This window comes from Archocentrus centrarchus, chromosome 16 (genome assembly GCF_007364275.1).
Source record: "Archocentrus centrarchus isolate MPI-CPG fArcCen1 chromosome 16, fArcCen1, whole genome shotgun sequence".
NCBI lineage: Eukaryota > Metazoa > Chordata > Actinopteri > Cichliformes > Cichlidae > Archocentrus > Archocentrus centrarchus.
Genome location: NC_044361.1, coordinates 33,627,090 through 33,649,944, shown reverse-complemented (window position 1 = coordinate 33,649,944; position 22,855 = coordinate 33,627,090). Strand labels below are relative to the sequence as shown.

The 22,855-nt window shown below is 43.1% G+C and overlaps 1 protein-coding gene across 2 annotated transcripts; it reads left to right on the top strand.

Moving 5' to 3' along the window:
• Positions 1 to 3,296: 3,296 nt before the first annotated feature.
• On the top strand, positions 3,297 to 21,188 carry LOC115795045 (protein NLRC3-like). 2 transcript variants are annotated; one of them, XM_030750812.1, is made up of 6 exons: positions 3,297 to 3,325; positions 3,708 to 3,840; positions 6,399 to 6,574; positions 6,698 to 8,522; positions 19,661 to 19,834; positions 20,923 to 21,188. In XM_030750812.1, the coding sequence occupies exons 2-6, from the start codon at positions 3,719 to 3,721 to the stop codon at positions 21,107 to 21,109; spliced, it is 2,484 nt and encodes an 827-aa protein (XP_030606672.1). In that variant the 5' UTR covers positions 3,297 to 3,325; positions 3,708 to 3,718; the 3' UTR covers positions 21,110 to 21,188. The 2 variants fall into 2 exon arrangements, with proteins under 2 accessions (XP_030606672.1, XP_030606671.1); XM_030750811.1 differs by having other exon boundaries at positions 6,695 to 8,522; positions 20,923 to 21,187.
• Positions 21,189 to 22,855: the final 1,667 nt, after the last annotated feature.

Genomic DNA, 22,855 nt, shown 5'->3' with positions numbered 1-22,855 from the left:
ACTCATAAAATCTGCCCCAAATCCAGATCCTGTTATTCAGCGTTTATAGTAAATCTGATGTTTGACTAAAAGGTGTGAAACTCCTCTGAGTGAAGGTCTGATCGTCCTTTCAACGAGTCGCTGAGTTTGAACAACGTTTAAACATTTTTATCCAGCAGTTTAACAGTTAACAGGGACAGACCATCATACTGTGTCTGACTGCAGTTAGATAGAATTAGTATATGAGTAAAGGGCTGCTCTCAGTGCTATCTGACACATTACTGTGTAATTTAACACCGTTGTGTCTCCGTGTGGGAGCAGGCTGTGTGGGGTGTGTGGAGGTGAGGACCCAAAAGCAGCACACAGGAGCAGGTGGTTCTACATAACCAAAACTGGCCTTCATCACAGCTGAAACAGAAGCAAACAGAACAAAGCTGAACAAAGGAAAACTTAGACTGGGAAAACTAACTCGGAACACTGGGAGCACAGAGGGCACAGGAGAGGAACACAGCAACAATCCCACCAGAGACGAGTGGAAGACTGAGACAATATATCCACAGAGGGGGAATCAGGGAACAGGCAACAGGTGGGGAGCACAGCTGAACGCAATCACACAACGAGACAAGGAAGGAAAACTAAACACACAACAAAAGAGACACAGACTGACAAAGTAAACCAGGAAACAACTAGACGGAGACAGGAACGCAGGCTGGACACAAAACTGGGAATAAAACTAAACACACCACACAAGTAAAGAAACACACATACACCCCCCCCCCCCCCCCCCCCCCCCACACACACACACACACACACAGCTTGTTAGTTAAATAAAGCACATGTAACAACTGGATTTGGCATCTTCGATGTTACTGTGGGTCCACAGTGACATTGATGGTGTCCTTGATGTGGACCACATTCAGTCTCTCAAAGCACTTCTTGACTATTGGAGAGAGAGCTGCTGGCCAATAGTCATTCAGACCTGTCACTGTGGAGCACTTGGATGATGGTGGGGGTCTTTAAGCAGGTGGGGACAGCTGTGAGGGAGGAGTTGAAAATGTCTGTCAACTCCCCAGAGAGTTGGTCTGCACAGTCCCTTAGCACCTGGCCAGAGATGTTGTCTGGGCCAGCAGATTTGTGAGGACGTAGAATCCTCCTCACCTCTTTTGGGGTCACGCTGAGGGGCTCTTCTTCAGGTGGTGGGGTCAGTCTGGTGGTGGGGTCCTCAAAGTGGGCGTAGAACTTGTTAAGTGTGTCAGACAGAGAGGGGTCCCTGGGGCATTTTGCATCTCTGGGGATATAGTCTGTGATGCACTTGATGCCCTTCCACATGCTCCGTAGATCCTGCTAGAGTCCCTGGACCTTCTGAGCATATGTGGCTTTGACCCTCTTTATGCCAGCAGTCAGCTCTCTTCTGGCCCTCCTGAGTGTCTCTGAGTCACTAAACCTGAAGGCAGCATCCTTTGCTTTCAACAGAGAGCAAACCTCTGCATCCAGCCAGGGTTTCTGGTTAGGGTAGCACGACACAGTCCTGGTGGTGGTAACATCCCCAACATGGGGTGGGGGGTGTCTTTGTATGCGTCTCATTTGTTAGTGTAGATATAGTCCAGTGTGTTATTCCCCCATGTTGGTACGGTGACATGCTGGTAAAACTTTGGCACAATGTCTGTCAGGTTTCCACGGTTAAAGTCCAGCCACATAAAATGCCTCCAGGTGCTCTGAAGGAGCTGTTGGTGTTGTGTCGCTCCTTCAGTGCCACATTAGCCTCAACACCCGGCAGTATGTAAACAGCCATGACAAACACTGTCGCAAACTCATGAGGCCGATAATGTGGCCGACATTTAACAGTCAGATATTCAAGCAGTAGCTGTTCACCACAATACACACTACAGTTCATCAGTCCCTGCAGCTCACTCCTACAAATAGAACACACACCATGAAGCTGACGAGCCTGACAATCAGACACAAAACAGGCTCCACAACTTCTCTGCCTTGTTTATGACTCTGTCATCAGAGCAGCTACAACTTAAAGGCTTTTTTACCGTCTTTAAAAGGAGCCTTGTTATCAAATTTAGTTTGTACAGCAGCAATGGGAATAACTACAAAACCAAATTCACTCTAAAACTGCTCAGATGTTTACATTGATAGATATTGTTATATACCCCCCAAACTAAAGAAAGTTGACCCCCATGCCTGACTGCATGGGGGTCAACACACACAAACAGATGGAAATTACAGTTTTTCTCAAGTGCCAAGACACATTTCTTGAAACCATCCCTCCATGTCTCTAATCTGTAAACACAAAACTCAATTTTCAAACGACGTTCACAAAACCTCTGACTCTTCCTGAAAAACCAAACTATTGCCTCAAAACACGTCAAACAGAGCTCAAAATCAATGTTGTCAGATCAGATCCCGAGTCAATCAAAATGAAAACACTACTGAACACACAACACAGAAAAAAGGAAAACACAACAATCAGATCATGAAGTATTAAGAGATAAACTGTTCACAAAAATGCTTTTTCAAAACAAAACTCCTGTTTAGCTATTGTAGTACACACACACACACACACACACACACACACGCACACACACACACACACACGCACACACACACACACACACACACACACGCACACACGCACACACACACACGCACACACACACACACACACACACACACACACACACACACACACACACACATAAACTTTACAACAACAAAAGTGCATACAGTATCTACTCCTCTTCCTCCTCTTGCTCTCCGATTGTTTCTGTCTATAGTGAAACCTCAGTGATCAGGGCTCCTTGTACTGACTTATATTGGTTTCTTCACCTCATTGGCCACATGTGTGATCAATTTTGACTTGTTGTGTTTAAGTTGAGACACCTGTGCTTCAACTGAGTTTCACTTTTGCTACCTGTGGTTACCATTATGCAACCCAAATGCATTACAGTGCAAAATGTGTTTTAGTGAGTGAAAATATGTTTGCAAGTTGTGTCTAACAAGGTGAAAAGTGGTTAAGGTTCGGCCAAAAAGGTGACCATTTCAATAAATGGGTTCAGGGCACTGAGCATTGGGTTCAGACAACAGGGTTCAGTGTTTTGGCAATTGAGAAAAACTGTAATGACACAAGGCCTGAGAGCTTTCAGAATAGACATGCATGCAGTCAGGATGCTGCTTTACTCACTAGAAAAAATGGATGTGAAAATCTTAAACAACCTTTGATGAGATGTATTCACCTGTAAATGGAGAGGGGAGGAGCTACTCGTACAGGTGAGGAAGAACTGAAAGTATTCAGAGTTCAGACTCCATTTTACAGTCAGAGCAGGAGGAGGAAAACCAGGTGAGTGTGAGTCCAACCTTCTTCTTCTTCTACTGTCAGAGTCTCTGAGTGTCTCTGTGGACTGAAACCTTTTTTTTACAGCAAACACTTCAGCAGGATGCAGGTATAACAGCATTGTAAGTAAACCCAGGTGTTACTAGTTTCATTAATAAATGTTCTATTCTACGTAGAGCCCTAATTAACCATTCAGTTCAAACAGCTGCGTGAGAACGATCTATAAGAACATTTTAATTTAAAGTGTGAGTGCTGGCTGTGTGTGTCTGTGTGTGTGTGTGTGTGTGTGTGTGTGTGTGTGTGTGTGTGTGTGTGTGTGTGTCTTGTACAGGCCTGTTTGTCTGGTTGTTGCTCTGCTCTCAGTCGGTGTTGCTGGTTTCTCTCTCAGACTGACTGAAGATGAGTGGTTTGGAGGAAGAGGAGGGCAGGGCAGAGTTTCCAGGATCCAGCTGTCTGTCTATGAAGAGTGATTTGTCCAAAGATTTTCCTCCAGACTTCAGTAATGAAGCGTCAGACTCAAAGTAAGAGCCTGTTTGTACTGTAAATGTGAAGATGATTCATTGAGCAGGAATCAAAATGCTGCTGTCTGTTAGATCAGCTTCACTGAACTGTTGCATTCCCACTAACACAGCAAAGCTTCAGTGAGGATCAACATCAGGTTATTTTCCCACAGAGAAACTAGTTTGGACTGAAAACATCATCAAAGTCACTGAGAAACACATGAAGGAGTTCTTCTACCTGTATGTATCTGTACACATGTGCAGCTCAATCTCTGTGAGGAGTCATATATGAGTCACATATTAGATCCATCAAATCCCACATTAGAATACCTGAGGAATACAGTTATTACAGAGCACTGAGTCACAATGTTGGAGGTCAAAGGTCACATCTTCAGCTTGATTCTTGGTGTTTATGAGACAAACTGATGATAATAAAAACAACAAGTTTTAGCTCCCAGATTTAAAAAGATATTAATGTCACATGTTACATAAATATTGACACACAAATCAGTTTTATTTACACTTGAGTTTAATTCTAATGACTTCAAATCCTTTAATAAACTCTCTGTGCAGTTTAATCCAATCAGAAACAGATCAGCCATAAATTGTAGATTAAAGATAATTATAATTGTGATTCTTATTGAGATTGTGTTTCTAGTTGTTGAACAGGATGTGAAATGTTTGTGATTGTGTAAATATGGTGGGTTAAACATTTGGAAAAGCTCTTCTTGAAGCTCAGTACAGTAAAAGCCTGAAACTCAAATGGAACTTTATTCTCCTGTAAAAGTCCAAATGTAATGCTGAATGCTTTGATTGGATTCAAGGAGATTTGAACAGTAAACAACCGCTGAGTTTCTCTGTGTGAGAAATGAAAGTAGAAACAAATGCAAAGCTAAATCATGTAAAGCTGATATTGAGTTCAACCTGGCACAGACACAGATTGATCTGAAGCCTCATTCTGAATTTAATGTCAGCAACACGTTTCAAAGAAAGCTGTGAGAGAAAAACTTTGTGATGCTAAAAATCACCTGGGCTGGATGTAGAAATGATGTGTGACAAAAAGCATGTGTGTGACTTTTCCCGTGCACAAACTGTTGTTCATGAAGGAGGAATGAGCAGTGAGAATGTGCAGACCTCATTCACACTTTAACCTCCTGAGACCTGAGCTCCTGTTTCTGAGGCATTTTTCATTTCTCCTACATATTTGTGATCACATGGACCTGATATGCAGATAAACTCAACTTCCTCTTTGAACAGGAAGTTGGATTTTTTTCCATGGTTGTTACATACTTTTGTAAAAATGTCCTCAGATGGGACGATGGCTTTATTTGATAGCATAACACAACAAAGTCAACATGGATGAACAAAGTCTAAAACACTATTGAGCAGAATGAAGTATGAGGTGCAGCAGAGCCTAAATGTAACGTCCCCATATGGACGCAGGGTCTGAGGAGGTTAAAGCAGGGCTGTCACATTCAGGGTCACTCAGGACCACTTTGGGAAATGAGAATCACATTCAGGGACACACACACACTTTGACTGGACACACAATGGAAGTGTCATAGATCCACATACAGTCTGGTCCACAGAAAGCCCTCAGCCAGTCCATCAGAAAGTTTATGAGCCTTTATAAGATTGGATAAAGAAAAATGTTTGCCATGTAGTGCAGCTGTACCATACAGCCTTCTGCCCAAAGCTGGCTTCATAGAAAGCTAAAGCTCACATTTACAGATCCATCAGTTTGAAATCAGACTGAGGAAACTTGAGCTTCTTCACTGATGTTTCTGCTGTCAAACAACTTGAGGCTGGAAACAGAGACTGAATGTGCAGATCCTGAAATGAGGAACGTCTCCCAGCTGATGAGGTCAATTATTAACATGATTTGGTCTAAAAAGAGCATCCCAGAGAGGCTGTGAGCAGGAGGGGTGCTGAGGCTGCTGCAGCAGATGGTGGAGGCTCTGCAGACCCCAGCTACAAATTCAACATCAATCAATAAAGTTAAATGTCATTTTGTGGCTTATTTTAGTGTTTAGATGTGAGGCAGTGATTTATGGAGCTTTGGTTCAGTCACAGCCATGAACACAGTGCTCTCACAGGAGCAGAACAGCACAAGGAAATGGCTCTGCAACGGCCTGTTTGGGCTTAAATCTATTCTCAGATCCTCAATGAAGACGTCAAACAGAGCAAAGCTGGCAAATGATCAGAATCACTGACAGCAGCACACATGAGGAAAGCCCAAACAGCTCAGACAGTGAGAGCTGCTGTTGTACAGGCTGCTTTAGTCTGGGAGCCAGTGTCCAGTCTGTGCCCAGTTCAGTTCAAACTATTGTGAATGAGAGATTTGTTCACAGGGCAGGGAGGGGCTGTGTCATCTGTTCTCTCAGTGCTTCACTCCAACATTTCCACTTCAAACACATCAGTTCTTTCACAGCTACGATCAGGATTTGGGAGAAAAACACCAGCTGTTAGAAGCAGGAAAAGATTCACAGGCTTTTTCCTGCCAGGAAAGCAGCTCAGTGCCCAACAACATGAACATGTAAAAGAGCAGCTATGATTTTATTCTGTGTTTGTGTTTCCAGAGGTCAGCAGCACAGACACACAGCAGAGTCTTCAGTATCCAGCTGTCTGTCTATAAAGAGTGAAGAGTCTGAAGGTCCTCCTTCATTCTTCAGTAATGAACCTGGACCCCAGTGTGGAGAAAGATCCAGAAACAGAGCTGGACTGCAGACAGCCAGTCAGAGCAGCTGTGTACAAAGTAAGACTGAACATCTGTCTGCTGATGGACTCATTTCTGAAACCTGGACTTCTTGTTGTGATGTTCAGATACTAAAGAGTTTTCTTTCTCTTTGCTTTCATTGTTTTTCTGGTTGTTTAGCAGATCCTGGTCTGCAGGAGGTTTTAGAGGAACATAAGATCAGTCTGAGGAGGAGATGTGAACGTGTGACTGAAGGAAGTGATGAAACAGGAAGTAGAACCCTCCTGAGCAGGATCTACACTGAGCTCTACATCACAGAGGGACAGAGTGAAGAGGTTCATACCCAACATGAGGTGAGGCAGCTGGAGACAGCTTCCAAGAAGAAGACCCTCCATGACACTCCAATCAGGTGCCACGACATCTTTAAAGCCTTCCCTGACCAACAGAGACCCATCAGAGTGGTTCTGACCAATGGCGTCGCTGGTGTTGGAAAAACCTTCTCAGTGCAGAAGTTCACTCTGGACTGGGCAGAGGGCTTGGAGAACCAACATGTCAGTGTGGTGATTCTGCTTTCATTCAGGGAGCTGAACTTGATCCCAGATCAGCAGTACAGTCTTCTGGAGCTGCTCCATGTTTTCCATCCAACATTACAGAAGGTCCCAGCAGAGAAGCTCGCTGTCTGTAAACTTCTGTTCATCTTTGACGGCCTGGATGAAAGCAGACTTTCACTGGATTTCACCAACAGGAAGCTCGTGTCTGATGTCACACAGAAGTCATCAGTCAATGTGCTGCTGACAAACCTCATCGAGGGTAATCTGCTTCCCTCGGCTCTCATCTGGATAACTTCCCGACCTGCAGCAGCCAATCAGATCCCTCTTAATCATGTCCACAGGTTCACAGAAGTACAAGGCTTCACTGACGCCCAGAAGGAGGAGTACTTCAGGAGGAGGTTCAGTGATGAAGACCTGTCCAGCAGAATCATCTCCCACATGAAGACATCCAGGAGCCTCCACATCATGTGTAGAATCCCAGTCTTCTGCTGGATCACTGCTACAGTTCTGGAGCACATGTTGACTACAGAGCAGAGAGGAGAGCTGCCCAAGACCCTGACTGACATGTACTCACACTTCCTGCTGGTTCAGACAAAGAGGAAGAAGAACAAGTACCATGAGGGACATGAGACGAGTCCACAGGAGTTGATGGAGACTGACAGGGAAGTTCTTCTGAAGCTGGGGAGGCTGGCGTTTGAACATCTGGAGAAAGGAAACATCATGTTTTATCAAGAAGACCTGGAGCAGTGTGGTCTGGATGTGACAGAGGCCTCGGTGTACTCAGGAGTTTGTACAGAGATCTTCAAAAGAGAGTGTGTGATCTTCCAGAAACCAGTCTACTGCTTTGTTCATCTGAGCATTCAGGAGTTTCTGGCTGCAGTCTACATGTTCCACTGTTTCACCAACAGGAAGAGAGAGGTGCTGAAGGCCTTTCTAAAATCAAAGTCTTGGACTAGTAAGATTTTTAATTTTGAACAAAGAAAGAAAGATCTCCCATCTCTGGACATCTTTCTGAGCAGAGTCATGGAGAAATCCTTAAACAGTAAAAACGGCCACCTGGACCTGTTTGTTCGCTTCCTTCATGGCCTCTCTCTGGAGTCCAACCAGAGACTCTTAGGAGGTCTGCTGGGTCAGACAGAGAACAGCCCAGAAATCATCCAGAGAGCCATCAGCAACCTGAAGGAGATGAACAGTGATCAGATCTCTTCTGACAGAAGCATCAACATCTTCCACTGTCTGATGGAGATGAAGGACCTCTCAGTACATCAGGAGATTCAAGAGTTCCTGAAGTCAGAGAACAGATCAGAGAGACTCTCTGAGATCCAGTGCTCAGCTCTGGCCTACATGCTGCAGATGTCAGAGGAGGTTCTGGATGAGTTGGACCTGAGGAAGTACAACACATCAGAGGAGGGACGACGGAGACTGATCCCAGCTGTGAGGAACTGCAGGAAGGCTGAGTGAGTCCAGATGTGATTAACATTATCAGTTAGTGCAGATTAGTAGTTCTTTAAATATTCACATTGTGACATTCTCATCATTCTTAAACAGTGTTCCAGGTGTTTATTGTAAAAATAGCATCATACTTGATTTATATCTCTCTTTGATGTTTCTCTTTACCCACACTAACTGGTAGCAGCAGAAGGCTGCCCTCCCAGAGCTTCATTCTAACAGTTTCCTCTGTTACTCATACTAACCAGCTGTCATCAGATAGTTTCATGACATCTTCATCAACAGCTAATTAGCTTGTATTACTAACTGGACATGAAATGACAAAAGTAAAATTATTGAAGATCACTGCTGCCACGAGCTTAGTTATCATTGATCTTTATGCTTCGGGTCAGCTACCCATTTACAAATCTCACATTGTTTTGGGAAAGTTACACACTGATTAAATATTAACTTTAGTGTTGTCTGATTGGTGTAACCAGTGTCATTACTGTCGACGTGAATTATTATTAGGTTTCTAATATTAGAAGCCTGCTCGGGATCTGCTGGGGGAGAGCTAACGGTGGCTAAGCTACCTTGGTCTGCACTGACTACAGGGGCCTGGCTAGCTGCAGGATTTAATCATGTTTCACAAAGATTTCTGAAATCAGCAAACACCCATTCTGGTTCACTGGCCTTATCATTCATCATCAGTTTGAAGTCAGTTTTTCACTGTTCACACTCACTGACTCAGTGACTCTCAGCATTGGTCACTCACCTTTTTTTGGTATGAAATTGATTAAATCTGTACTTCTGACCCGTCCTGGGGTCAATGGAAGTCTTGCTGTTATTACTGCAGTTTTTGGCACAGCAAAAACTACCTTTGGTGGTCATTCTGGCAGACATTCACAGAACTATCAGACACTCGATGCAAAATACACTTAGCCTAGCACAATGCAACAGTCGCATAGAAATGGCTGCTTTGGAAGTCGTGTGATTTGCAGAGTGATTCACGAAACGTGCTTTGCTCAGTCTCCTTAATCTCTGCTGTGGCTCAGTTGTTTAACCTTGGTGATCATCTGTGTGAAACTGTTGTTTGTATAAGTAATAAGCACAGGGAAAAGTGATTGTAACGTGGAGTTATTAACTGTATTTAGGTTAAAACAGGTTAACAAAATTAGGTCAGGTTTTGATTTTTATTCACTGTTTCATCGTGGAAGACCAAGTGCAGTGAACCTCTCAGGTCAGACAGCTCCTGCCTGCAAGCTAACATTATGCAGAACATGCACAGGCACCCTCCACCACAACAGGCCCTGTCTAGAATCTGAGATATGGATGTGGAAGGCATATTCTGCTTAATGTTAGCTTGATACGCAGGAGCTCTCTGACCTGATTCACTGAATAAAACTCTTCATCAGTAGTACAATAAGGATCACTGCTGGTAGTATTATGTTGTCCAGTTCATGCATTTGCCAGGGTGTTAATTAGCTACTCATTATTTAGGATTTCTTCCACTAAATTCTCTGCAGATTGACTGCAGATTCTCTGCTCTTCTGGACAGAGATCTTGGATGTTGTTCCAGGAATCTTCTGGAGCCACTCTCAAGTTTGGGGGTTACTGCCCCGAGTGTTCCGATTACCACGGGGACCACTGTTACCTTCATCTTCCACATCCTTTCCAGCTCCTCTCTGAGCCCTTGGTATTTGTCAAGCTTCTCGTGTTCCTTCTTCTTGATGTTCCCGTCACTTGATATTGCAACGTCTATCACCACGACTTTCCTCCTTTGTCCACCACTACGATGTCCAGATGGTTAGCCACCACAAGCTTGCCTGTCTGTATCTGGAAGTCCCACAGGATCTTAGCTCTGTTGTTCTCAGCCAGGAACAGATGTTCCTATATACTATGCCAGCCACTTGGTTATGGCGTTCCATGTATGCCCTGCGTGCTAGCATCTTGCACCCTGCTGTTATGTGCTGGATTGTCTCAGGGGCATCTCTGCACAGCCTGCACCTGGGGTCCTACCTGGTGTAGTACACCCCAGCCTCTATTGATCATGTACTCAGAGCTTGCTCTTGTGCTGCCATGATTAGTGCCTCTGTGCTGTCTGTCAGCCCAGCCTTGTCCAACCATTGGTAGGATTTCTCTATCTCAGCCACTTCTTCTATCTGCCGGTGGTACATGCTGTGCAGAGGCCTGCCCTTCCATGTTGGTTCTTTCTCAGGTTTCTGCTGCCTGAGGTATTCACTAAGCACATGATCCTTTGTGGCCATCTCCTGATATATTTATGGATCTTCATTGTTTCATCTAGAACAGTGGTTCTGACACTCACTAGTCCTCAGCCACCTTCCTTCCGCTTAGCGTGCAGTTTCAGGGTGCTGGATTTGGGGTGAGACCCTCCATGCATGTTAAGGAGCTTTTTTGTCTTAACATCAGTGGCTTCCATCTCCTCCTTTGGCCAGCTTATTATCCCAGCAGGGTATCTGACAACTGGCAGGGCATAGGTGTTGATAGCCCAGATCTTGTTCTTCCCATTCAGCTGACTCTTGAGGACTTGCCTTACTCTCTGCAGGTACTTGGAGGTTGCAGCTTTCCTAGTGGCCTCTTCATGGTTCCCATTTGCCTGTGGGATTCCAAGGTACTTGTAGCTATCCTCAGTGTCTGCAATGTTGCTTTCTGGTAGTGCAGGGGTGGCCAACTCCAGGCCTCGAGAGTTAGTGTCCTGCATCTTTTAGATGTCTCTCTGCTTCAACACACCTGAGTCAAATATAGAAGTCATTAGCAGGACTCTGGAGAACTTGACTGCACTCTGAGGAGGTAATTCAGCCATTTGATTCAGGTGTGTTGGATCAGGGACACATCTAAAACCTGCAGGACACCAGCCCTCTAGGCCTGGAGTTGGCCACCCCTGCTGTAGTGTAATCCCCTCAGTTCTGACTACTTTTCCTCTCTCAGTTACCATCCGACTACACTTCTCCAGTCCGAATGACATAACCAGTCTTGTTGATGATCTGGCTGAGGGGATTCAGACCTATGCAGAACAGCAGTGGGGACAGGGCATCTCCTTGGTAAATCCCACACTTGATGTTGACTTGTGCAATGGGCTTGGAGTTAGACTCTAGTGTTGTTCTCCACATACCCATTGAGTTCTTGATGAAGGCTCTTAGGGTCCTGTTGATCTTATACAGTTCTACGCATTCCAGGATCCATGTGTGCGGCATTGAGTCATAGGCTTTCTTGTAGTCAATCCAGGCAGTGCACAGGTTGGTCAGTTGGGTCTTACAGTCTCAAGTGCCTGTTCTATCTACTAATAGCTGGTGTTTTGCTCCCCTGGTCCCTCTGTCTATCCCTTTCTGGGCCTCGCTCATGTATTGTGCCACATGCCTACTTATCTTAGCTGCTATGATGCCTGACAGGAGTTTCCATGTTGTACTGAGGCAGGTTATGGGCTGGTAGTTGGATGGGATTGGTCCCTTCTGGGGGTCTTTGATCCGGCCCTCAGTCAGCCATTCTGGGTGTGTATTAGCCTCTAGCAGCTGGTTCATTTGTGCTGCCAGGCGCTCGTGGAGTGCAGTTAGCTCCTTTAGCCAGTAGGTGTGAATCATGTCAGGGCCTGGTGCTGTCCAGCTCTTCATGTGTGAGACTCTTTTTTGGATGTCTGCCACTGTGATGGTTACTGGGGCCTGTTCAGGGATGTTGCTGTGGTCTGCTCTTAGATCCAATAGCCACTGAGCATTGGTGTTGTGTGATGCACCCTTCTCCCATATGCTCTTCCAGTATTGCTCCGTCTCCAGCCTTGGTGGGGGTGCTATTCTCATATTGGTCCCCTGCCACTGAGAGTATACCTTGGATGGTTCAACATCCGGTTTATTTTCCTAGCTTCTCTCTCTTTGGTATACTCTGTCAGGTGGGTAGCCAAGGCTGTGAGTCTTTGCTTGGCAGTCTCTAAGCCTCGGGTACGGACAGCATGTTGTACTTCTTAGGCACTGCTTTCTTCTTCATCCCACCCTTCTGCAACTCTGAGAGCTGATTTTTATGTGTTTTATATGTGGTGTTGGCTGGGACTTCTTTGGTCCTCGCTCTTTCTGCGCAGTTTCTTGGCTGCAAACATATTTGTCTCTGTTTTTTTTTCACTTTCTTCATTCCCTCACATCCATTCCGATAGTTTCAGCAGTCTCCCTCCAGGAATTTGCTGACATTTGTGAGTCCTTATATTGGTGCTTTGATTATTATTCCTGATTGAATTTATCAGTCAGAAAATAATAAACACTGACTAGAATAGAATAGAAGAATATAATGCCTTTATTGTCATTATACAGGATGTATAATGAGATTGGAGGGCCACTCCTGTTCAGTGCCATGCAATAGAAAGTCAAACTCTCTAAACTAAAAATAAAAATATAATAATCTAATATATTCTAAAAAAAAATACAGAAAATAAAATACAATGTATAAAAATATATACAGAAAATAAAATGTATTAAAAATACAGAAAATAAGAGAATGTATAAAAATATATACGTTGTAAAAAAAAATTAAGTGTATACATATAATAATGAAGATGGTGAATATTGCACTTGGTGAATGAATATTGCACTAGTGAATGAATATTGGACATTACACAATATAGGAGTGATAGATATTGTTCAGTATGAATAATATAATATTGCACAGAGATATGGGTGTTGCACAGTTATGGTGGGTGAGTGTGAGAGTTCAGGGTGGTGATTGCTCTGGTGAAGAAACTGTTCTTGAGTCTGTTTGTTCTGGCTTTGATGCACCTGTAGCTCCTGCCAGAGGGCAGCAGGTCAAACAGGTCAAAGCCAGGGTGTGAGCTGTCCTTGATGATGTTCCTGGCTCTGCTGATGCAGCGGGAGGTGTAGATGTCCATCAGGGAGGGGAGAGGGCAGCCAACGATTCTTTGTGCTGTCTTGACTACCCTCTGAAGCCTGACCCTGTCTGCCTCAGTGCAGCTGTGACTGCTGAGCCTTCTTGATAACAGCTGTGATGTTATCTGACCAAGAGAGATCAGCAGAGATGAGGACACCAAGAAACCTGAAGGTGTGGACCCTCTCTACACGCTCGCCGTTGATGTAGAAGGGGGCTGGGTCAGCCCTGTGCTTCCTGAAGTCAATGATGATCTCTCTGGTTTTCATGGTGTTCAGTGCCAGGTTGTTCTCTGAACACCAGGCTGTCAACTTCAGGACCTCCTCTCTGTAGGCTGCCTCAACTCCCCTTGAGATGAGTCCGACCACTGTAGTGTCATCAGCAAATTTGACGATAAGGTTGTTATTGTGGGCTGGACTGCAGTTGGGGGTGTAGAGGCAGTACAAGAGGGGGCTCAGCACACAGCCCTGTGGGGAGCCAGTGCTCAGTGTGCGGGTGGAGGAGAGATGAGGGCCAAGTCTCACAGTCTGGGGCCGGTTGGTTAAGAAGTCCACTATCCAGGAACATGTGAGAGGGGGGAGGCCCAGGGTGTGCAGTTTGGTGGTGAGAATGTTCGGGATGATTGTGTTGAACGCTGAGCTGTAATCCACAAAGAGCATGCGAGTGTAGCTCTGCTGCTGCTCCAAGTGGCTCAACACAACAAAAACCACAATAGCCTACACAATGTAGGATAATATATAATATACTGTAAATAGTCCGGCCTGTTAAGGTTCAACACACAGGCACATCATGTACATTGTATATAGTGTTATTATTAGTAGTATTAAGGTTAATATTGTTTGTTGATTTTATATATATTCTTTTCTTAATAGTGTGAATTATTATATCTTTATTTATATTTATAATAACTGCGGCTGCTGTTACACCCAAATTTCCCCTCTGTGGGACAATAAAGGCTGTTTCTTCTTCTTCTTCTTCTTCTTCAGAGTGGAGAGCTACAGCGATGGCGTCCTCTGTGGATCTGTTTTTACGATATGTAAACTGATGGGTGTCGAAAGTGTGTGTGTGTGTGGGGGGAGGGGGTCTTTGATGTGCTGGAGAACCAGCCTCTCAAAGCACTTCATGATTACCGGTGTGAGGGCCACTGGGCGGTAATCATTTAGGCTGGTGACAGATGACCTTTTGGGCACGGGGATGATTTTGGCTGTTTTTAGGCAGGTGGGGATGACCGCTTGAGCCAGGGAGAGACTGAAAATCCTGGTGAGAATCAGGGTGAGCTGGTGGGCACACGCTCTGATAACATTGCCAGGTACTCTGTCTGGTCCGGCAGCCTTCCTGGGGTTCACTGACAGGAGCACGCGCCGTACCTCATGCTCCTGGACAGTGAGTGGGGTGGAGCCTGGTGGGAGGGACAGGGCCGGAGCAGATGGGTGGTCCTGAGGTGTCTCAAAGCGAGCAAAGAAACAGCTAAGTTCCTCTGCTAGTGACAAACTCAGGTCTCCTGCAGTCACATCACAGCCTCTGAAGTTTGTGATGTTCTGAATGCCCTGCCACACCTCCCGTGTGTTATTTCCTCCTGTAGTCCTCCTTGGCTTTTTTAATTCCTCTTTTCAGGTCAGCTCGAGCAGCACTGTACAGAGCTCTGTTGCCTGAAGGCAGCATCGTGGGTTTTGAGGAGTGAATGGATCTGGCTGTTCATCCAGGGTTTCTGGTTAGGGAAAACCTGGATGCGTTTGCTAACAGTCACATTTCAGATACAGAACTTAAAGTAGTCCAGTACTGTCCCTGCAGTGTTGTAGTCAAGACCACCTAACTCGAGACCGAGTCAAGACCAAGACCAGTGCCTGATGCTATATGACACAATAAAATGTGAAACATGATCAAAATCACTTCTCAAATTGATCTGAAAGATCCACATTCCCATAAAATCACCTAGATATTAAACACTTAGACAATTTAACCATCTTTTTTTTAATACTCCTGGGAGACTTCCATCATTTATCACAGAATGTAAAACAGTTATTCATAGTTCATCACAATAGTCTTAACTGTTCTCTGCTTTTCATAAACAATACATAAAGTTATGTTATTTTTAAAACCAACAACAATCTTTGTAAAAATGTGCGCTATTTCAAAACCACATAGACAAATGTGTAAAAATGGCAAAACAATCATCGACAGTAAGAACTAAAGCCACAAGTGTCTCTCTTATACAGATTAAAGCTGCAGTACCTAACTTTATAAATCTGTTTTTTACATATTTTTTTTAAAACTGTCACCATGTCAGGACAGTATGAGACTGATAATCTGTGAAAAAAAATCAAGCTCCTCCACCTCCTCCCCGAACTTCTCCTAGTGAAAAACAACCAATCAGAGCCAGGATGAGGGTCAATCACTGTCAATCACTCCTTGTGTATGTGCTGCTCAATGTAGTGGTGTACGATACTTCAAGATTTGGTATCGATTCGATGCCAAGTAAATACAGGGCCAGTATCACCGATACTGATATCTGTTGTCATTTGGTAGCCATGATCTTCATTTTCCCTCTTACTTCTTGCGTTCATACGGTTGTCATTTTAATTTCTGTAGCCCACGAAATCAAGCACAAACATGACCATAGTGAGATCAAACGTGCACATTGTGAATGAAACTGCCCATGCTCTGTGGTAGACTGCAAACTGCGATGAAATGATACAGGCGCAAGAGGCGATAATAGCAGCGACCTAGCCGGGGCGGAGTCTGCGAGGTGCACTCCTTTGAGAGGCAGAGAAGTGCAATCTTTGTTGGATTTGAATCAGTACGTTTTGCATCTTGAAATAAAATCCCGAGTCCGCAATGTCCAAGTCCATGACAAGACCGAGACCAAATGCGGTCGAGTCCATGACAAGACCGAGACCATCAAAAAGCGGTCTTGAGACTGGTCTCAAGGCCAAGACCAATCTTGAGTACGACAACACTACGTCCCTGTGAATGTTTCCAGGTCCTCGTGTTGGAATAAGTCCCAGTCTGTGTATGCAAAGCAGTCCTGTAGGTCAGAGAGTGGGTTTTCAGGCCAGGTTGTAATGGTTTTTACAGTAGGCCAAGCTCTCTGTTTGAGGGGGGTTTATGCTGGGGTGAGCAGCAGGGAAAGATGGTCGGACTGGCCGAGGTGGGGGAGGGGTTTGGCTCTGTAAGCATGCTTAATGTTGGAATAAACATGGGCGAACACTGCAGCGAAAAGTAGCCGGAAATGCACAAGGACTGAACAGGTTAATCACAATGTTGTGTAATTCAATTTCTCCAGAGGTCTCCATCAGGTTAAGTCGTAGGATCCGAGCGGTTTCTGTAGCCGTTGTCTGCTTCTCAGGTGGACTTTGATGTTGGTGGTTTTCAGCTTGAGAAGTGTTCCACATGTTTTCATCATCCACGACAAGAAACTCGCTTCTTTCTGTGATATCGTACTCAAAACCCCTTTATGGGATTGTGTCACTTTCTCAGCAGACTGCTGCCATTACTTTGCAGACCAGCGCGGTGAACACGCACACAGTTGCCCGATGGCACCCTCAGCTTAAACTGCTAGAGCGGAAAAAATTGATTTCATATCAATCCACAAGTGTTTTAAATAAAATAATGAAAACAAAGGTCATTTTATCTATAATCTCAGTTAGTTTTAGTTAGTTTTGTAAACTCAAAATACAGTTTTAGTTATTTATTGTTTTTTGCTTTTAATTATAGTTTTTATTTATTTCAGCTAACGAAAAGTTTTTTTCAGCTTCAGTTTTCATTATTTTGTTCGTTTTCATTAACTATACTAACACTGTTTGTTACAAAGTTTACCTGCTGACAGGAACCAGCTTGGTGGTATCGCGTGATATGGCCAAACTCACATGCAATTGGTCAGTGGGTTTCCTTGGACTCTTCACCACTACAGTAAGGACTGTAAAAGCTGCAACAATAAACCAGAAAGCGCTCAAAATTTTAAGTGGGCATTTCTGCTTTGGTATTAGGTTTGGGTCTGCATGAGACATCATTTCGGTCCGGATCTGGACCGAGTTCCGCCTATTGGTGACCTCTGTGTTAGAGGCTTGTGGGAAACGTGGTTAAAATGGACTCCACGATTTAGCTTTCTTGTGAGCAGTTTGTAAATATTTGAATATTTTGTTAAAATACAAATTCAATACGTCACTTGTTGATATATTTGTAGGTGTGACAGTGGTGAATATTCTTGTTATTGCATTTAATGAGACTAATGTTCAGAATTGGAGTGGCATAGGTCACTGAGGTTCAGTTGTTCACAGTATAACTAAATAACTCAGTTATTTAACTTTATTAATAATGTTCACAGTGAGTTCTATGTGCTCTCATTTAAAGCTGTTTACTGAGGGCTATAAAGTATAAAGTGTTAAACCATCAAAACACAAAAAGACAAGAAAAAGTTTGATTTTTACAGCGTCTGTCAACTGAAATCAGTAAAGAGGTCGAATATGAAGTCAAATAAAATGTAAGAACTTCAGTGTCAGAGGTGCTTTACTACCAAATTTATTATATTTTCATCTTTTTCATTCTGTGTTTGTGACAGGTAAACAGGTTGTTTATGAAGGAAGACACCTGAAACACTTTAATTAAAAAAGTAAGACACTTGATATATTAAAGAATCAGGAAAATCACACATGCATATGCAGGGACCCGGAGAAGACAGCAGACCTGTGTACTCTCTCTCTCTCTCTCTCTCTCTGAGCCCGTGTTCCTGTCTAACCAGAACATTTTTATACTGACTTCCTGTTATCTAAACATAAACAATCTCTGGGTGCTACGAGTTGACATTCGTCATTCAGTCTTGTTCAAGCTGGTTTTTCATGACTCAGATTCCTCAGCAGTGGAGTCATAAAGCACAGCTTCTTCCTGATGTTCTAATTTAATCAAGTCAAGTCAAGTTTATTTATAAAGCACATTTAAAACAACGACGTTGACCAAAGTGCTGTACAAGATCTGTAACCCCAAGGACTATACTAAATAAAAATAAAAATATATAAATAAATAAATAAAATAATAAAATAAAAATAAATAAATAAAAACATTAAGAACAATAAATAACATAAGAAAATGAAAAATTAAAACGTTTAAAACAAGTACCATAAAAATACCATAAAACAATCATCTAAAAGGAGGTAGCACTGCAGCCAAATGCCAAGGAAAAGAAATGTGTTTTTAATAGAGATTTAAATGTGTGTATCGTCTGAGCTGTGCGGATATGGAGAGGTAGATCGTTCCATAGCTTTGGTGCTGCTGCTGCAAAAGCTCGATCACCTCTCTGTTTTAGTCTAGTTTTAGGCCTCTGTAAGAGCAGCTGGTTCGATGACCTCAGAGCTCTTACAGGGGTGTGACAGTGAAGCAGCTCAGACAGATACAAAGGTGCCAGTCCGTTTAAGGCTTTAAAAGTAAGCAATAAAATCTTAAAATCGATTCTAAAACGGACAGGGAGCCAGTGAAGGGATGACAGGACTGGGGTAATGTGTTCATGCTTTTTTAAACCGGTTAAAAGACGAGCTGCCGCATTCTGGACTACCTGCAGGCGGCGCACAGATGATTGATCTATGCCAAAGTACAGAGAATTACAGTAGTCCAGGCGGGAAGTAATAAAAGCATGAATAACTTTTTCCAGGTCCTGCTGTGGGAGATAAGGTTTTACCTTGGCAATGACTCTGAGTTGGTAAAAACTGATTTTGGTAACAGCACTTACTTGCTTCTCCATTTTAAAACTACTATCTAAAATGACACCCAGATTTTTCACAGCATCACGACAGTGAGGAGCCAAATGACTCGGAGTGCCAGAGGATCTGTAATCAATACAGAGAAATCTTGCCCAGTTTAATGACAGAACATGGTGACGTTGGTGATGTTTTAATTGTACGTTCTGTGGCCGCTCCTCAAGATAAGATGCACTGAGACAGAGAAGTTCATCTAGTACTTTCTGATCTGTTGCTCTCTTTCTAATGTATTATTTGATTGTTTATTATTTGGTTGATCCACTGTTTATCAATTAATTTACTGGAGTTTACCTTTAAACATTTGTCCTTTATTTATTGAGTAAAAAACGATCCCTAACGTTTGCTGAATTCATTTACATGTTTACCATATAGTGAAGTGGGTCCTTTTCTCTTTAAGTTGATATTGTTTATGGCATTTTATCTCAAATGTATAATTTTATTCTAAGAATAAATTTGTACATTTGAGATAAAATGTGAAATTTGGTTGTTCTCTGTGTTCTGTTTCTAAATCACTTTAAGTTGCTTTTCTTGTGTTTCAGACTTTCTAACTGTGGACTCTCAGAGACTCACTGTGAAGTTGTAGCTTCAGCTCTGAAGTCCAACCCCTCCCATCTGAGAGAGCTGAACCTGAGCTCGAACAACCTGCAGGATTCAGGAGTGAAGCTGTTGTCTGCTGGATTGGGAAGTCCAAACTGTAAACTGGAGACTCTGAGGTGAGTTCACTGACTGTTGCTGATTAACAGAGTTATGAAAAATGGAGATACAGAGTTTTTAGGTTACAACAAATGCTCTGAGCTGATAGAAAAAGGATCACAAAGAGTTTAAACTATGGAGCAGAGTCACATGTGCTGATTAACACACACACACACACACACACCAGTACATACTAGCAGTATGTCCGAGAGCTGAAGTAGAGGAAAAAAAATATCTGAAATTCTGAGCACAGCGAGCACAACACAGAACACGCACAGAGCGGTGGAGGCCTGGAAACACATGTCAGCAATCATCCACTCAGTGTCCAAGTGAATCCGTCACAGTGATGAAAAACTAAGGGGTTATTTCCTGATCCCCACTTCATTTCAGTAGGTGACGGTAATGCAGCTCTAAGCTGGTTTGGTCAACCGCAAACCCACAAGAAGAATAAGCTGATGGAGAAATGTAATGCAGCTAATGTGGGTTGGATTAGATCGGATTGCATTTTTTATTTCTTTCGGATATCCGATCCAGTAATTTAGGCCAGGATTGGACCGATACCGATACTGAATATCGGATCCCTAGACTTGAGTATTTTTATAAAGCACTAATCAATCAGAGCAGAAATAGTAAACAATGATGTGACATCATTAAGAACAAATTGATGGACAAAGAAAAAATAAAGAATTAGAATGATTGAATAAAACCACCTGTGAGATATGACAGAAATCTCCCTCTGAGGTCTGCATGGACCCCAGTGGGTAGGATGAGGGTTAAAATGACATTTGTGTCATAACAGAGTTTGAGCATCAAGCAGTCTGGAGATGGTTGTATAATAAAAAAGAAAGAGAGAAGCAGCCCAATGACAGGAATGCAGGTCAGCAGGTAGATCTTCATGATTGAACTGAGCCAAAAACTTCATCTGGATGCTGTGTGTAGAAAGCTGACATGATTATGATTCACAGTATCAGAAGGACAAATTCATGCGCCTCATTTGATAGAAAAGCTCATTAATTACGTCATAATAATGTTGAGCTGCACATTTAAAACCTGAACACATCTGATTGATCATCAGTGATTTGATCTCTTTGTTTTATTCTTTGTTCAGCTTGTGGAGCTGCAGCCTGTCAAAGATCAGCTGTGTGTCTCTGAGCTCAGCTCTGAAGTCCAATCCCTCCCATATGAGTCAGCTGGACCTGAGTAACAACGAGCTGCAGGATTCAGGAGTGAAGAAGCTGTGTGGTTTTCTGGAGAGTCCAGAATGTAGACTGCAGACTCTGAGGTCAGTTCACTGACTGTGTTTCTATTCTCTGTCTTATCTGCTTATTTACCAAGTGAACCTCATTTGTCTTCAGACATAACTTCCCTTCAACATGGAAATTTCTTCTTCTTCATCTTGTTTTCTTGTCTGAAATGAAGTGTGTTTTGATGAAAGGCGAGTGTGTCAGTGATGGTGATAAATGCCTTATTTCAGACAAACAGGTCCAGCTCAGAACAAAAAGAAAAGTCTAAAAAGCAGCAGAAAGATGTTTGTGTCCTCATGTTTCCACAAACAAGACCAATATCTGCTGTCACTGTGAGCATGCTCAGTTAAGGCCGTCATGACACATCTTTAGAATCAGTTAGTCGACATCAATTTGGACATAAATTCCTCCACACAGCATGAAATGCAGAAACATGACTAGTCACAAACACGTGGCTGCACTTGTCCATCTTGGAAGCTTGAGCCAAATCCTGAATGCATCATTGTGTCTAACCTGAGGCTTTTTCATTGTTGCTAAACTAGAAGTGCTCCACACATAGACTGTATAAAGAGGACGACGGCAGGCTCTAAACAGCCATTTGATCAGCATCTGTTCTAGGGATGGACATGATTTTTACAATAATATTCATCAATAAATTATATATTAATATTGACTATAGCAGACCCTGAGCAGCTGCTACAAGCTGCTGTTTGAGATCAGAGCTGCAACGATTCATCGAGTAATTCCAATAATTCCATTATAAAAAATCCTTCACACAATTTGTTGCTTCTGTAACAGACCCAGGTTCTGAGCCTGTTTAACAGATTAAATGTTCCTGTAAAACACAGGGAAATAATGAGACAGACGGCTGGTAAGGTTTCTCAGTGCCTCGCTTCTGCCATATTTATTAATACAAGCACATGTATTTTTCAAACTGCAGCACAATAGCTGTCCTTCGTATGCGGAAGAAATATCTTTAATACATTTTCATCATACAGTGGCTTTTAACTCACCAATAATCCAATTATCCTTTTACATGACAATTTACCTATTTGTTCTGCTTTTGACCAAGATATCCTTTTCTATACTCACAGCTGGGCTGTTTATCATACACCAGTGCTTAGTATAGAGCTGGCTAGTTTACTAGCTCACAGACTACATGGGACTAACACATGTATGCTGACAGGCATAGCTTTAGGTTTTAACATTCTCAGTATGCATCTTAGAACCAGTAAACACATGTTGATCGCTGCCAACGGCATGTTAACTCTAATCCACAATGTCAGAATACAAAACGGAGCCTTCTTAACTAGAAAGGAGCTTGAAATAGGTATGCAGTTTGTGCAAAACGGCACCCGCAGTGTTTCCCTGACTTGAGCACCTTTTGTCTTTTCACCTCGCTCAAAACGTAACAAACTACAGAATTTATCAATTGATCTATACATTCACATTTAGCTGTGTTCCTTATAAGTATTTTAAAACTCCTTGCATGCGAGTTTGACCGTTACTAACCTGTAAAACACAGGGAAATAATGAGGCAGACGGCTGGTAAGGTTTCTCAGTGCCTCGCTTCTGCCATATTGGAGATGGAGACCTACAACCTCGCTATTCTGTCCCACAGAGCAATGCGCCACCTTCTGGCATGGAGGGTGTAACTACAACTTAAACTAAGTCATCCTCAAAGTGACTTTTTTCTCTCATTTCAACCGCAAAAACAAATATTTAATGTGATTACACATTAGGGTGTCACACGCTCCCTGACAAATAATAATGGCTCCTGACATTCAAAACCCACAA